This window comes from Hyaena hyaena, unplaced genomic scaffold, assembly GCF_003009895.1.
Source record: "Hyaena hyaena isolate Hyena2069 unplaced genomic scaffold, ASM300989v1 scaffold_5, whole genome shotgun sequence".
Taxonomy (NCBI): Eukaryota; Metazoa; Chordata; class Mammalia; order Carnivora; family Hyaenidae; genus Hyaena; species Hyaena hyaena.
The window spans coordinates 1,516,060-1,532,849 of NW_024080637.1; the positions used below are offsets into that span (position 1 = coordinate 1,516,060).

General features: G+C 37.7%; 1 protein-coding gene and 1 non-coding gene across 2 annotated transcripts in view; both read right to left on the minus strand.

The window, feature by feature from the left end:
• Window positions 1-16,790, minus strand: part of HOOK1 (hook microtubule tethering protein 1) — a 69,410-nt gene that overhangs the window by 32,291 nt on the left and 20,329 nt on the right. Inside the window, exons 6-8 of the mRNA XM_039238857.1 lie at window positions 7,639-7,706; window positions 5,249-5,311; window positions 3,315-3,398 (exon numbers count right to left, since the gene is read on the minus strand). Coding sequence (XP_039094788.1) covers window positions 3,315-3,398; window positions 5,249-5,311; window positions 7,639-7,706 — 215 coding nt within the window. The remainder of the gene's footprint in view (window positions 1-3,314; window positions 3,399-5,248; window positions 5,312-7,638; window positions 7,707-16,790) is intronic.
• LOC120236456 lies at window positions 4,429-4,552 on the minus strand. The gene has a single exon (XR_005529678.1). It is a non-coding gene; the product is annotated as a U6atac minor spliceosomal RNA (small nuclear RNA).

Below are 16,790 nucleotides of genomic sequence, written 5' to 3' on the forward strand. Positions count from 1 at the left end.
GCACCTGGCAAATGCATCACAACTGGCCTGAAGGTCCCGTGTTATCCTGATTGGAACAGAGTTTCTCAAAACTTCCTATCAAAATACCATGTGGAGATTTTTCTTTCTTTTTTTAAAGTACACAGAATTGCGCCGGCCTCCTGACTTAGTGAATCAGAATTTATAACCATAATCTGCACAGAACCAAAACAGTTCTATATGTAAAAGGACTCAAGCTTCACCAGATCCTTCACTCTTGCCGTCTTTATTTTGCTGAAAACAGGTTTGCCAGCTAGACTGAGTCAACAAGGAGTCTTTTCAAGAACGGCTCAGGAGTCTGCATCCAAGCCTTTTCCCTGGCTTCCCGGCCTAAGCACACGGTAGATGTTGTACTTCCATGTCGTGCCACTGAAGCTGTAGGGGGGCCTGCGTGTCTTGTCTTTCCGGGCGGTTTGCCTTTGCTATCTGAACAACCAAGGACTAGTTTTTCTCTTATTCATGAAGTTCAATAGCTTACCTAGGATAAGCTTACTGTTTAACAATATTCAGTGATTTGTTTTTCTATATCTGGAATTTTTTTTTTAACCTCACTTTGTTGTCTTACAACCCAATCTATTTTACTGGTATGTTCTTATGAAGCGGTTACACAAGAGGAAGCAAACGTTATTTTTCTAAGCTTGGCTAAAGTCTTTTACATGCTCTTTAATCTGCAATGTTTGCACAGATGTCAGGCTTCTATTCATTTCATCTAACCCATGCTTTGTTGGCAGTCAGGACACCCTAGGTTTTCCGGAGTGGGTTGAAGACTTCTCGACACCCTGTCCACTGCAGTGAAGACCCAGTATGTTTTCCTTTCTCAGTTATGGTTGAGGTGGTTTTCCCTCCACACCACTCTAGGGCTTGTGAATGGTCAGGGAAGGGGCTGGCGAGCCGAGGCAGTGTGCAGTCTTTACAACACCTGGGCTACGCTCTCACTTCCGAGGTTTAACTACCTCATATCAGAGTGGTGAGAAGTGGATCCCATTCCCAGGGAGGGACTCCATTAGGTATCAGACCATCCCCCCGATGCAGTGTGTACAGCCTCTGTTTCTATCAGAAGGAGTTATGCCCTCAGTGTCTTCGCCGCTCCTCCTCAGTCCAGTGAAAGAAAACAAAATAATCAAAGGGTGACTTTTCCTTCGGATTGGGTAGACTGCAGGTAGAAGCATCAGGACGTCTGAGGCCCCCCTGCATGGGCCAGGGGTGAGGAAGGAAGAGCAGATACCTGCTATGCTGTACTTCTGTCAACATCACACACCTGCTTCCTTCCTTGACTATCGGCTTTTTAACTTCCATTAAGTTATGTCCTTTTTCTTGTTTACCTGTCCTTTGTGAATTTCTTTGCAGCTTATTTTACTTTTTTTTGTTACATTTGGTCACGTATTAAAAACAATGCTCCTCTGTCCCAATTTAAAAATGACTCTCAAGGAACATATGATTAAAAGTAAAGATTTCTCAAAAACAAATTCCCTTATGGGGCACCTGGGTGGTTCAATCAGTTAAGTGTCTGATTGGTTCAGGTCATGATCTCATGGTTCATGGGTTCGAGCCCCACAATGAACTCTGTACTGACAGCTCAGAGGCTGGAGCCTGCTTCAGATTCTGTGTCTCAGTCTCTCTGCCCCTCCTCTGCTTGTGTTCTCATTCTCTCTCTCTCTCTCTAAAATGAATATACATTTTTAAAATTTAAAAAAAAACAAGGTCCCTTATAAAATTGGGATATATGTCATGTATACTTATGTGGATTCCATGTTGTTAATAAGTTACTTTTTATTCTAATTATATAAGCACTCATTTCATGTGTGCAGATAATCTGAGGGTTTTAATACTGGAATCAAAATGCTAAAACTTGAGTTTCTGTACTTTTCTGCTAAAATCAGGTGATCACATGACCTTCACTGTGTATAACAAGTACATCTTCTAACATAGAATTTTGTGTTCTTTATTAAATAAGAATTTCTAGAAAACTGTACAGAGATCCTATATAACACTGGTAATGCTGGAATGATTCAATCCTCTGTTCTTTATAGGATGTATTCTGGAAGGTGAGTAAGATCCTATTTGGTAATAATACATCTCAGATGCTCTGTGTATGTGTGCACATGTGTTATAATGTGTGACATGAGTGTGATCAAGAAACATGAAGGAAGAACAGACAGAAATTCCCCTAATTCTGAGACACTGGCTTTGTTCAAATATAAACATTAGCTGTGTTCAAACACATAGGGAGGGACTGATGTTTTAAAGATGAAGTTACAGGACCAGAATTGCAATGCTGTCACTGCCCTAAGCAGCTGAGTCAGCTTGACCGAGTTGCTTCTCTTTTCTTTATGTGCAAGCCCTTATGGGTTAGAAATATTGCCCAGTCCTGTCAGTCTAGATCTTTATCTCATCAAGCCATGATGATGCTCTCACAACCCTTGTTCCTTGTTTTCATACTTTTCAGGGAGTAAATTATTTATGTAACTCACTATTTGAACAAAAACATGCAATTTACATATAGCGTATTATGACAGCACATTTACCCTTTTGCATAATTTTTCAAGACTTACTGCATAACTGGTGCATTTACACTTTCATATAATAATAACATTCACACAAATACACCTAGGGCTTACATGTGTCAGGTACTGCTCTAAGTGCTTAATGCATGGTAACTCAATCTTCATAGTCACTCTGGGAGATATACACTATCATCACTACGTTTCTCAAAAGAGAAAGCCAAACTATAAAGAAATTAAGTCATTAGCTTGAGAGGATACAACCAGGTAGGTTCTGAATACAGGTGAGTTAATCTACCTTATTAACCATTAACTCTTGTCTCTCGTGTCGAGTTTACTTTGCTAGCATGTACACACATATGAATGTAAGAATTATACACACATATATTTAGATACATGTACATGTTAGCAAAACAAACTTGGTACTTGCATTTAACTGGGAGGGGGAGAGAAGCATTTCTAAATACTTCCATAAATGACTTCACTTAAATATTCGTTCGTTTAGTAGATATTTTAGTTTCTCCGTTTTACAAAAGAAACTAAGGGCTCATCTAAATACTTGAAATTCCACAATTAAAATGATTTTCTCAAAGAAGTAGTTTGCAATTTTCAACTCTAAGAGAAACGTAATTAGGAAATTCATGCTTGAATACTCAAGCCTATGACAAATATTTTAAATTTTCCCTCCATGGAGTGGAACCCAACCTCCAAAACACTTTGCCAATGAATTATTTAAAATAAAACCTTTGTAAACTTAGCAAGGAAATTTTCCTCATATTGGTTTCTCTTCCGCACCTGCAAATCCAGTTCTTGGCACCTTTGCCTCAGTTCTTCTTTTTCTGCCAGTGCTTCCTGAAGTTCTTCCAAGGCCCTTTTAAGCTGAAACAGAAAATGTTCTAATTCTTAGAAAGCTGTGTTGTGACACGAATTAAAAAACAGATGTATGGACATAAATACATGGATATTAAAATGGTTATTAAAATTTATTAACAAGTCTACTCTCTCTAAGTCTCCATTTGAAACTTACTGTTCAAATGAGACAACACAGGAAAAACACTCAGCAGTGTCTCTGGGACACAGTGGGCACTCAAAAATAAGTGACTCCTAGTCAGAGTGAGGGGGAAGACTGTACTGTGGTGACCTGACACAAATGGATAGTCATGTGAGATAGCTGTTTGGTCCTGGGAGAAGGTACTGATTAGTATAAAACACTGCTGAAGACCTAACTGCAGATGGAAACCATGCATCCGTAGTGACTTCAATTCAAATAAATGGCTGTGCTTTTCTCTAACATAGCTCAGCTGCATGGATGCAGCAGTGAAGAAGGCACTCATTATTGTTCTGGTCTGCATCTCCCTGATGATCAGTGATGCTGAGCATCCTTTCATGTGTCTGTTGGCCATCGGCAAGTCCTCTTTAGAAAAATATCTACTCATGTCTTCTGCTCACTTTTAAATTGGATTATTTGTTTTTTGGGTATTAAGTTTTATAATTATAGAGAACTCACTGATGGTCATCAGAGAGGAGGTGGGTGGGGGGGTGGGGGAAATAGGAGATGGGGGCTAAGGAGGGCACTCGTGATGGGCACCAGGTGATGTATGGAAGTGCTGAATCACTAAGTTGTATACCCGAAACCAATATTACACTGTATGTCAACTAACTGGAATTTAAATAAAAACATTAAAAAATTTTATCTATTAATGAGTAAATCTCAATTTGTTGTTTTTGTATGAATATTTACATAGTCTCATTAATATTTAAAGCAAAAGTTCCACAGAAATAAAATTTTAGGTAAATCTTTAAGAAAAAAAATTTGTTTTTCACTTCAATGTGCATTTTTTAAAAAAATCTGAAGTTCTATTAACATAGAATGCCATATTAGTGAGACAGGTCATACAGGGATTCAACACCAAAACGATGGTCAGCTGCCCTGAAGTGGTGGCACGGCCTTAACTGTGCTGTGTGCTGGGGGGGGGGGTGCTCTTTATCCTTGTCATAGGGAGTGTTAACCTTCTCCCCTGGGCACACAGCACTCATTATGAGATGTTCAAACAGCAGAGTATTAGAGGATGTTGTTTAATTTCACTACACAAGACTTTGAAGAAACACAGTGTTTAAATTCAAATAAAAATCTCACAGGAAAGTTTTAGTTTGAAATACCTGGTGAGATGCCTGGTGACACTCATGAAAAATAGGTGTTCCAAGGTAAAGCAGGAAAAGTGCTAGATGCAACGGCCTCTCCTTGAGCCCCTCCCTACAGCCCAGGACAGTGTCCTCCCCCATGTGAAACGGTATGCAGTAGAACCGGGGAAAGGAGCCTTGAACACAGCGCATGGAGCGGCTTCTTCACAATCAGGAGAGAGGACAGCAACATGACGGAAATGACCTTACTAGATAAATTACAGCTTAGCAGAATTTTTTACACTGTCTGCTATTTAACTGTGCAACCATCTAGAATGAGCCACATACATATTAGAAGGTTCAGAAGGAAAGTTCAATGTCACTCATCTCTTTGAACACGATCATAAAAACTTCTGGAGACCAACACTACTTGCATTCATGAAGGAATTCATAATACTATTCAGTTGAGATATTACAGAATAAACAAGCTACGTTTCATGGAGGCAAGTATTCTTCTATATGTTCTCCTATGTATGCATTACGACAGTAATTGCCTAAGGAAGTGCAGGACTCTTTTCAATACTCTCCCCACACACTAGGATACTTACCTGTTGCTCTAACTCTCCGACAGCATCATTTGTGGGACAGCTCAATATTTCTTTGCTCATCAACTAGGGAATTAAAGTAGCAACGTTAAGTACAATAAAGAGACATTATGAAATAAAAATAGGTTTACTTGAAAGGGCAGTAAATGCTTTATATTTAGTTTTCCCTTGCCATAATTTGATGATCCTGAGAATATTTAAATAAAAACTTTATTAGAGGCTTAAGCTAAATAACACAACATTCAACTATTACATCAGTGGGGACATAAGAAGTAAAGTGTACTTGAAATACACAGATATATTTAAAATCCTTGTATACTGTGGGGCACCTTGGTGGCTCAGTCGGTTAAGCGTCCAACTTCAGCTCAGGTCATGATCTCACGGTCTGTGAGTTTGAGCCCCGTGTCGGGCTCTGTGCTGATGACTCAGAACCTGGAGCCTGCTTCAGATACTGTGTCTCCCTCTCCCTCTCCCCCTTCCCCACTGTGTTCTCTCTCTCTCTCAAAAATAAATAAAAATTTTTAAAAATAAAATACCTGTATACTGAAAAACTACAATCCAAGTTCTTTACTAAAAACATTTTATAGTGTTTATTTTATTTTTGAGACAGAGAGACACAGAGCTTGAGTGGGGAGGGGCAGAGAGAGAGGGAATCACAGAATCAGAAGCAGGCTCCAGGCTCCGAGCCAACAGCACAGAGCCTGAAATGGGGCTCGAACCCACGGACCGCGAGATCATGACCTGAGCTAAAGTTGGCCACCCAACCAACTGAGCCACCCAGGCGCCCCTACAATCCAAGTTCTAAAAGATGAACTACTGAATAACACTGAACACATCAAATAATAATAAACAAAGAGATTCTCCCATAAAATAAACACTTTTAAAACACAGCCTGTAAATGAGTGATACGGCAAAATTCTTAGAGAAGTCATTTTAAATGTAGGAGTTACAAGTATATGAAAAAAAGATTCTATGAAAGTAATATGAAAGGCAAACTTAGGTACTGTGATGCTTTTTTTCTTTTTGTTTTTGTCTTTAATTTAATGTCTATTCAATTTTTGAGAAAGAGAGAGAGAGCACCCAAGTAGGAGAAAGGCAGAGAGAGAGGGAGACACAGAATCTGAAACAGGCTCCAGGCTCTGAGCTGTCAGCACTGAGCCCAATGTGAGGCTCAAACCCACAAATTGTGAGATCATGATCGGACCTGAACTCAGACACTTAACCAACTGAGCCACCCAGGCACCCCTGTGCTGTGATGCTTTAAATTCAAGTCAACAATGCAAACTCAGAGCACACAAACTGCTAACCTCCTGCAAGATGCCTCCTTCCAAATCATGCCCTTGCCAAACTGTTTGTAGTCACTAATCCTCACTCATATAATCCCCTTGGACATAATCTGCACTGCACTTCATCCTGGCCTTTCAGTCTGATGTTAAGATTCAACACGTACCATGTGAATTCTGAATCTCTCTGGTTCAACCTATACAACTAGATTGGCTTGAACCCAGGCTACCTGGCTCCCAAACCTATCACCATATTTGCTCACAGTTTCTCCATTCTGAAAATGAAAGTAAGATATATTTACAATACATTTCAATTCTTTAAAATCTCAAGAAAGAGTGCTCTAATTGGCAGGAAAAAAAAAGAAAAGAAAAAATAAGAATTCCTATCTGGTCAGAGGTTGTTATTCTGCTTAGGTGAAATTATTTAAGGAAATCTGACAGAGGCACTTAGGTAGCTGAGTCGGTTAAGCATCCAACTTCGGCTCAAGGTCATTATCTTGTGGTCTGTGAGTTTGAGCCCCATGTTGGGCTCTGTGCTGACAACAGCTCAGAACCTGGGAGCCTGCTTCGGATTTTGTGTCTCTGCCTCTCCCCTGCTTGTGCTCTCTCTTGCTCTCAAAAATAAATAAACATTAAAAAATAAGGGAACCTGACAATATTAATTTCTCTTTTAAAATACAGAAGTACTAAAATTGGGCTTGAAGTCCTTTTAAGATATTTGGGGGAGGAGCGCCTGGGTGGCTTAGTCGGTTAAGCGTCCGACTTTGGCTTAGGTCATGATCTCGTGGTTCGTGGGTTCGGGCCCCGCGTCGGGCTCTGTGCTGACTGCCAGCTCAGAGCCTGGAGCCTGTTTCAGTCTGTGAGCCCCTCTCTTTCTGACCCTCCCCTGCTCATGCTGTCTCTCTCTCTCTCTCCTAGAATAAAACATTTAAAAAAAAAAATGGGGGGGAAAGAAAAGAAGGGAAGGCACACTAATTTAAGGTAAGTGAATCCGCAACAAAGGGCAAGTTTATACAAGTAGAAAAATATACATCCATAAGATGTATGTGATCATTTTTGTGCCAATTGGTTTAGGATTTTCATACATATGCAAACATGAAAAACACTTACCTCCTGAATAGCAGTCATGACCACATGTTGAACAGACTCTTCCAGTGTCATTATATTTTGAATATGTTCTGTGATTTAAAAAAAAATATGATAAAAAAAATCTACTCTTTCCCATGTTACTTTAGCCATTCAATTAACAGCATAAAATATCATTTGCTACACATACTTCTTTATGCAAGTATATTGTTCCACAAGAAATATGTTCAATAAAATTATATAAGCAGAATTAAATACCCAAATTTTAAATGTTTTATTATTCCTAAAGAAGAAAACCTCCAGTTTTCTTGTAAGAAGAGAAAGAGAAGAAATTATGATTAATCTTAAAACAATTATGACAATTTATTTCCTCTTCTTAGATATTCAGTTTATGGAATGAATTCCCACATACTAAATGTGTGTTAAATCTTCAGCTCAGAGAGTTAAATCTTACCACCTACGAAGTTCATTTCAAGAAGGATTTCAAAGAAGGGACTTATACAGCCCCCTGTAAACACGTACTCAACGTTCAGCAAGTCTCATCTCAAGAAGATCCTTATGCCTTACCACAAACACACATGCAGTAAGTTGATTCTGTCCCAAAATGAAATGAGGAACCATAAGAAAGAAAAAGTGTTTCATATACTTGCATACTCCACTTTGACTGTATATTCTCCAGCTAAAACAATATCCATATTATTCCAAATTTCCAAAAAAAACTTACTATTTTCAAATATTTTTATTGTTTAAATGATTGTTTGGAAAACTCCTGAAAGCTCTCTAAAACTTTCTTTTATTTATGAAGCCAAAAACTGGACAAAGATTGTGATAGATTATGGTATGCACCTGACCACTAGGTGGGAGTGGGAGGGAAGGGGAAGAGTTAATGAGAAAAAGCACAGTCAATGCAAGGATTTCCTTTAACTGGATTTTATGGATAAAGGAGAGTTTCAAGTCTGCTGAAACCTTCAAAAAAAATTTCTCTTTTCCCACCAAGATAAATAGGGTACTATTAGCCAAACAAGTTTATTCTTTCAAGAGTGAGACTACTGCAATACCTTGAAATCATTCTGAAATAAATTCTCACTGCAAAGTATAAAGGTGTGGAAGCTGTTTTATATCCTGGATGTACTATAAGTTTAATTAAATTACTTTCATTTTTCTTTCATTTATTTGCTTACTCCTAAAAACTGAGAGCCCACATATCTCCAAAATTAAATCCAATTAGGTAACACTGATGTGTTTAACAAGACAGTAAAACTATTTCTTTAAATTTACTACTTGCTAAACTTTTATTTATGGATACAGAAATTGCATTTCCTTTTAAAATTCTGGGGACAAAAATGCTATTAATGCTTGGAACTAAATTATGAAAATACTATTAAAATTCATGGAAGGTAACAAAATCACAACAAGGGAAAATTACACTTGAAAGTGTCAATTATAACTTAGAACAGGAAGAAGTGATTAATTCACCAAAAAAAAAATGAAATGAGATAAAAGAATAGATACTAAATAGGAAAGACAAAATACAGTCAGAGCCAAAGGTTGGTTTTTTGAAAAAGACTATTGAAACTGACAAACGTGGAAAAGACGGGAGAGTGAGAGGATGCTGAACTTGTCCCACAGACACACCAAGGCAACAGCTACAGCTACACAAAACCAGCTCTGAAAATGGCCTGAAGACTGGTGGAACAGACCTTCCAGAGCTCGTCTCACAGAGAAGGCCATGTAGAAAGGGTAGGAGGGGTAGAGACCTGGTTGGGAACCAAATCTCCAGTGGGACCAATCACACACAGGAAGGGCAACACAAGGATGGAGAAGGAGCTCAGACCCCACACTGGGCATCCCTGGGTCTGATGAGTCCCTATAACATCTGACTGAACACTGGGGGCTATAAAAATCAGCAACTCCAAGAGTTTCCTACTGATGGCAACAGGAAACAGAGCACCCCCCATCTTAAAGAGCCAGCACACTAAATAACTCAGCTCTAGACACAGCACAGATGCAGCAGTGTGCAAAGCACCTGGGGTATACATGGAGATTTAGTAACTAATTTCGGAATGTGTGCATGAAGGGCAGGATCTGCAGATTCCTCCCAGGGAAAAAAGTGCTGGCTAGTGCCATTTTTCTCCCTTCTCCCCTAAGGAGATGCTTCTGGGAGCCCGTTCTAACACTCTCCTTCTAGCTCGCTAATGCCACGTTCTGCCCCATGCTACCCTGCAGACACGCCCAACCTGTCCGCCTTGGTAGGCAACCCTGCAAATTAGCTCCTGCCCTGCCACACCTGACAGGTAGCCCTGGCCAGGCCTGTGCCACTCCACAGTACTCCAACTCTGGGGAGGCAGGTAAATAATCCCAAACATGAGCACAACTGCAGTTCCTGCAGTGAGGCCTCTTAGTTGGCTTCACAGGGAGCAAACCCTGCCCTTTAGTTAGACTTACAGCTGTGGCACAGAGACTCACTGCAGGTGGCTAGGCTGACTGTCAGCCTATCCACCTACTAGCCCATGGAAGCCTCAGCTTGGCTTCTCAATAGCACTGGGAGCAAATCCTGACCAGTGCATCCACAGCAGGCAAAGCAGGTGACTGCAGCAAGCTGAGCTGAAGGTAATCATGGCCCAGCCACAACTGTAGGGCATAGGCAGCCCATACAGGGGATACTCCTGGAGCACCTAGTTCTGATGACCAGGAGGGATTGTGCTGTAAGATACTACAAGACCTTTTCCATGCCAGACCACTATTTTCAAGACCAGAAGAAGTAGCTGACAGACCTAATCTATACAGAAACAAACACAGAGAGTTAGACAAAATGAGGAGACAGAGGAATATGTCCTAAATGAAAGAACAAGACAAAATCATCGTTAAAGAGCTAAATGAAACAGAGATAAGCAATATGCCTAATAAAGAATTCAAACTAACAATCATAAAGACATTCACTGGACTTGAGAGGAGTAGATCAACTCTGTGAAAACTTCAAGAGATGGAAAATATAAAAAAGAATCAGTCAGGGCTGAAAAATTCAATAACTGAAATAAAAAATGCACTAGAGGGAATCAATAGCAGATGAGAGGATGCAAAAGAACAAATCAGTGATCTGGAAAGACAAAGTGGAAGCAAGCACCCAAGCTGAACATCAAAAACAAAAAATAAGAAAAAAAAAAAAAAAAGGTTAAGGGACCTCTACAACATCACCAAGCATAGCATTCATATTATTGGGGGTTCCCACAAGGAGAAGACAGAGAGAAAGGAGGCAGAAAATTATTTGAAGAAATAACAGCTGGAAACTTTCCTAATTTGCAAAGCAAAGAGATCCTCCAAAACGAATACGTGGAGGATTATACCATCATAAATATAATTAAAATGACATAATGATAGAGAATTTTAAAAGCAGGAGAAAATAAAAATGTTATGTATAAGGGCAATTTCATAAGGCTATCAGCTGATTTTTCAGCAGAAACTTTGCAGAATAGAAGGAAGTAGCATGATATATTCAAAGCACTGAAAGGAAAAAAACTTACAACCAAGAATACTCTACCCAGCAAGGTTTAATGCTGAGAAGTGAAGGAGAGATAAACAGTCTCCCAGACAAACAAAAGTTAAACAAGTTCATCCATCATTAACCCAGCCTTATAAGAAATTTTAAAGGGAATTCTTTAAGGGGGAAACAAAAGACATAACCAGGTGCAAGAATATTATGAAGGGAAAGCATTTAACAGGTAAAAGCAAACATATTTTAAGGGCAGTAAATTAATCACCTATAAAGCCAGTATGGAGATTAAAACACAAAAGCAGTAAAACGATCTATATCTACAAAAATTAGCCAAAAGATACAAAAAATAAAAAGATGTAAAATACATTATATACATAAAACATGGAGAAGGAAGTAAATATTTAGTGCTTTCAGAATGTGTTCAAACTTAAGTGACTTAATATAAATATCAACATAATATAAATTGCCCAAAGCACAGGATGTTATATATCAACCCAGTGGCAACCACAAATCAAAAACCTATAACTGATACACAAAACACAGAGAGAAAGGAATCCAAGCATAACTCTAAAGAAAGCCATCAAACCAACAAGAGAAGAGAGCAAGAGAAGAAAGGAATAAAGAACAACTACAAAAACGGTAAGAAAACAACAAAATGGTAATAAATATATACTTATCAATAATTAAATATAAATGGACTAAATGCTCCCATCAAAAGACAACGAGTGACTAATATAATGGATACGAAAACAAGACCCATGTAGAGGTGCCTGGGTGGCTCAGTTTTTTGGGCATTCAGCTGTGGCTCGGGTCATGATCTTGCAGTTTGTGGGTTCGAAACCCACATCAGGCTCTGTGCTGATAGCTCAGAGCCTGGAGCTTGCTTCAGATTCTCTGCCTCCCTCTCTTTCTGTCCCTGTCCCATATGCATTTTCTCCTTCTCTCTAAAAAAAACCAAACATTAAAAAAAGAAAAAAAGGAAAACAAGACCTGTCTACATGCTAAATCTATACAAGCCTACAAGACACTCACTTCAGACCTACAGACACAAATAGACTGAAAGTGAAGAGATGGAAAACAATATTCTATGAAAATGGAAGAAGAAAAAAAAGCCTGGATAGCAACACCTAGATAAAGTAGACTTTAAAACAAAGACTGCAGCAAGAGACAAAGAAGGGCACTGCATAATAATAAAGGGATCATTTCAACAAGAGGATATAATCACTGTAAATATCTATGCACCTAACATTGAAACCCCTCAATACATAAAGCAAATATATTAACAATCATAAAGGGAAAAACTGACAGAAATATAATAATAGTAGAGGACTTAGCATCACACTAACATCATTGGATAGATCATTCAGACAGAAAATCAACCAGGAAACAGTGACTTTGAATGACACATTCAATCAGATGTACTGAACAGATATATACAGAACATTCCATCCCAAAACAGCACAATATACATTTTTTTTTTTTAAGTGAACATGGAATATTCTCCAGGACAGATCACATGTTAGGGTACAAACAGGGCTCAATAAATTTAAGAAGATGGAACTAATAATAAGCATCATTTCCAACTACCGTGGTATGAAACTAGAAAGCAAATTTTAAAAAATAGAAAAAAAACCCTCACATACAAGGAGGCTAAACAACTTGCTACCAAACAACCAATGGGCTAACAAAGAAATCAGAGGAAATACATGGAGACAAATGGAAATGAAAACATAACAGTCCAAAATCTTTGGGATGCAGCAAAAGCTGTTTTAAGAGGGAAGTTTACAGCAAGCCAGACGTATCTCAAGAAACAAGAAAAATCCCAAACAACCTAACCTTACACCTAAAGAAGCCAGAAAAGGAAGAACAAAGCTTAAAGTTAATAGAAGAAAGGAAATAATAAGGATTAGAGTAAAAATAAATGAAAGAGACTAAAAAAAACATAGAAAGGAAATGAAACCAAGAGCTGGTTATTTGAAAAATGAAACTGATAAACCTTTAACCAGTCTCATCAAGAAAGAGTCAAAAGAAAAAATCAGAATCAAATAAATAAAAATCATAAATGAAAGAGGAAAAATAGCAACTCATGCCACAGAAATACAAAGAATTAAGACAGAATGCTTTGAAAAATTGTATACCAACAAATTGGACAACCTAGAAGAAATGGATAAATTCCTAGAAACATACAATTTTCCAAAATGTAATCAGGAAGAAAAAGAAAATTTAGACAGAACTGTTACTAGTAATGAAATTGAATCAGTAATTTAAAAACTCCCAATAAACAAATGTCCAGGACCAGCTGGCTTCACAGGTAAATTCTACCAAACATTTAAAGAAGAGTTAATACCTATTTTTCTCAAACTATTCCAAAAAATAGAAGAGGAAGGAAAATGTCCAAATTGATTCCATGAGGCCAGCATTACCCTGATACCAAAACCAGATAAAGACTCCACTAAAAAAAGATAACTACAAGCCAAGAACTCTGATGAACACAGATGCAAAAATCCTCAAAAATATTAGCAAACCACATTCAATAACACTTTAAGGTTCATTCACCACAATTAAGTGAGATTTATTCCGGGAAGGCAAGAGTGGCTCAATATTCACATATCAATGTGATATATCACATCAACAAGAGGACTAATAAACACCATGTGATCACATCAACAGATGCAGAAAAGCATTTGACAAAGTGCAATATACAGTCATGATAAAAACCCTCAACAAAGTAGTTTTAGCAGGAACATATCTCAACATAATAAAGGCCATATAAAAAAAATACCACAGGTAATATCATACTCAATGATGAAAAACCGAAAGCTCTTCCTCTAAGGTAAGTATCAAGGTAAGGATGTCCACTCTCACCACTGGTGTTCAACACAGTACTACTGCAAGTCTTAGCTGCAACAGCCAGGAAAGTAAGGAAGTAAAAGGCACCCAAACTGGTAAGGAAGAAGTTAAATTGTCACTATTTGCAGATGACATGCTACTGTGTATAGAAAACACTTAAGGACCCCACAAAAAATCTACTAAAACTAATAAATGAAGTGAAGAAGGAGGATACAAAATTAATATAAAGAAATCTGTTGTGCTTCTACATACTAACAATGAAGTAGTAGAAACAGATATTAAGAAAACAATCCCATTTACAACTATACCAAAATAAAATACCTAGGAATAAATTTAAACAATGAAGTGAAAGACCTATACTCTGAAATCGATAAGAAACTGATGAAAGAAATTGAAGATGACACAAATAGAAAAGTAGTTCATGCTCATGACTGAAAGAATATATAGTATATTGTATATTATATATACAATATAAATTTAACAATTTAATATTGTTAAATGTCCATAATATCTAAACATCTACAGATTCACTGCAATCTCTATCGAAATACCAAAAGCATTTTTCAAAGAACTAGAACAAATAATCTTAAAACTTGTATGGAGCCACAAAAAAACTTGAGAAAGAACAACAAAACTGAAGGGATCACAATCCCAGGTTTTGAGATATACTACAAAGCAGTGGTAATTGGAATAGTCTGGTACTGACACAATAGACCCATAGATTAATTCAACAGGATACAGAGCCCAGAAATAAATCCACACCTACACAGTCAATTATCAATGACAAAGGAGTCAAGAATGTACAATGGAGGGGTGCCTGGGTGGCTCAGATGGTCTGACTTCAGATCAGGTCATGATCCTGTAGTTTGTGGGTTTGAGCCTCATGTCGGGTTCTGTGCTGACAGTGTGGAGCCTGAAGCCTGCTTTGGATTCTGTGTCTCCCTCTCTCTCTCTGACCCTCTTTCTCCCGTGCTTGCTCTCTCTCTCCCTCAAAAATACATAAACATTAAGAAAAAAAAAAGAATATGCAATGAAGAAAAGACAGTCTCTTCAATAAATGGTGCTGGGAAACCTGTGAGACCTAAATTGTAAAACTCCTAACAGAAGACATAGGCAGTAATCTCCTGAACATCAGCTTTAGGAACATATTTATGGATATATCTCCTCAGGCAAGACAACTCACTGAATAGAAGATATCCACAAATGATAACCCAAGAAGGGGTTGATATACAAATTACATGAGGATATTCTATAACTCAACACCAAAACTATAATCTGATTAAAGAATGAGCAGAGGACTTCAACATTTTTTCCAGAGAATAAATACAAATGGCCAACAGATACATGAAAAGCTGCTCGCCATCACTAATAATTAGGGAAATGCAAATCAAAACCATAATGAGATATCACTCATCAGTCAGAATGACTAAAATAAAAAACACAAGAAATAACAAGTGCTGGCAAGGATGTGGAGAAAAAGGAACCTTCATGAGCTGCTGGTAGGAATATATATTGGTACAACTACTGTGGAAGACAGTATGGAGGTTCCTCAAAAGCACAGATACAGAAATAATATGCAATCCAGTAATTCCACTACTAGGTATTTAACCGAAGTAAATGTAAACACTAATTTGAAAAGATACATGCACCTTTATGTAGATTGCAGCATTATTTATGATAGCCAAGATATGGAAGCATCCCAAATATCTGTCAATAGATGAATGAATAAAGAAGATGTAGTATATATACATAAAACAGAATATTACTCAGACATAACCAAAGAATGAGAGCTAGCATTTTCAACATGGATGGGCCTAACGGGTACGATGGAAAGTGAAAAAAGTCAGACAGACAGAGACAGATACCATAAATGATTTCACCTATATGGTTGTCAGAGGAGTGAGTGAATGGGATAATGGGTGAAACGGATACAGGGGATTAAGAGGTACAAACTTCCAGTTATAAAATAAATAAGTCACAGTGATGAAAAGTACAGCATAGATAATGTAGTAAATAATACTGTAATAACATTGTATGGTGATACATAGTGACTTCACTTAGCATGGTGAGCACTGAGTGTCAAATCAATATGTTGTACGCTGGAAACTAATATAAAATTGAATGTCAATTATACTTTAATAAAAAAGTAACAAATGTGCTAAAATTAACCTAATACATGTTATAAATAACCAGTAACTGAAATAGACAAAGCATTAAATGAAAAATAAAAAGGATCACAATAACAGAAAATTACTGATTTATAAATTAATTGCTATTTGTCAATTTGCAATGAAATGTTTATGAAAGTGTTAACTTTCCATGAGCAAATTCTCCTTATTTTTGTGAAAAACCCCAATACATAGATCTTTGACATTATCTCTAAGTGAGAAATAAAAGCCTGTGGAGAAATACTCACTTGCCCTAGAAAAAATAGGTAGTTGATGATGGAGATGAACTAATACCAGTTTTCTGATACCCAGTCACTGTCCTTTTTTACTAGGAAGCAATTAATTTCTGGGGCGCCTGGGTGGCTCAGTTAGTTAAGCATCCGTCTTCAGCTCAAGTCATGGTTCATGAGTTTGAGCCCCACACTGGGCTCTGTGCTGACAGTGCAGAGCCTGCTTGGGATTCTCCTCCCTCTTTCTCTACCCTTTCCCGCTCATGCTCTCTCTAGCTCTCTCACAATAAATAAATAAACGTAAAAAAAAGAAGCAATTAATTTCATGCATTTTATTTTTCTCTTTCCTGAATTTGTTCTTATTGAATATAACTTGCCTCATATTCTTACTTCACTAGATAATACTGAATTTGTCTTCTAGCATCCAGGCTTAAA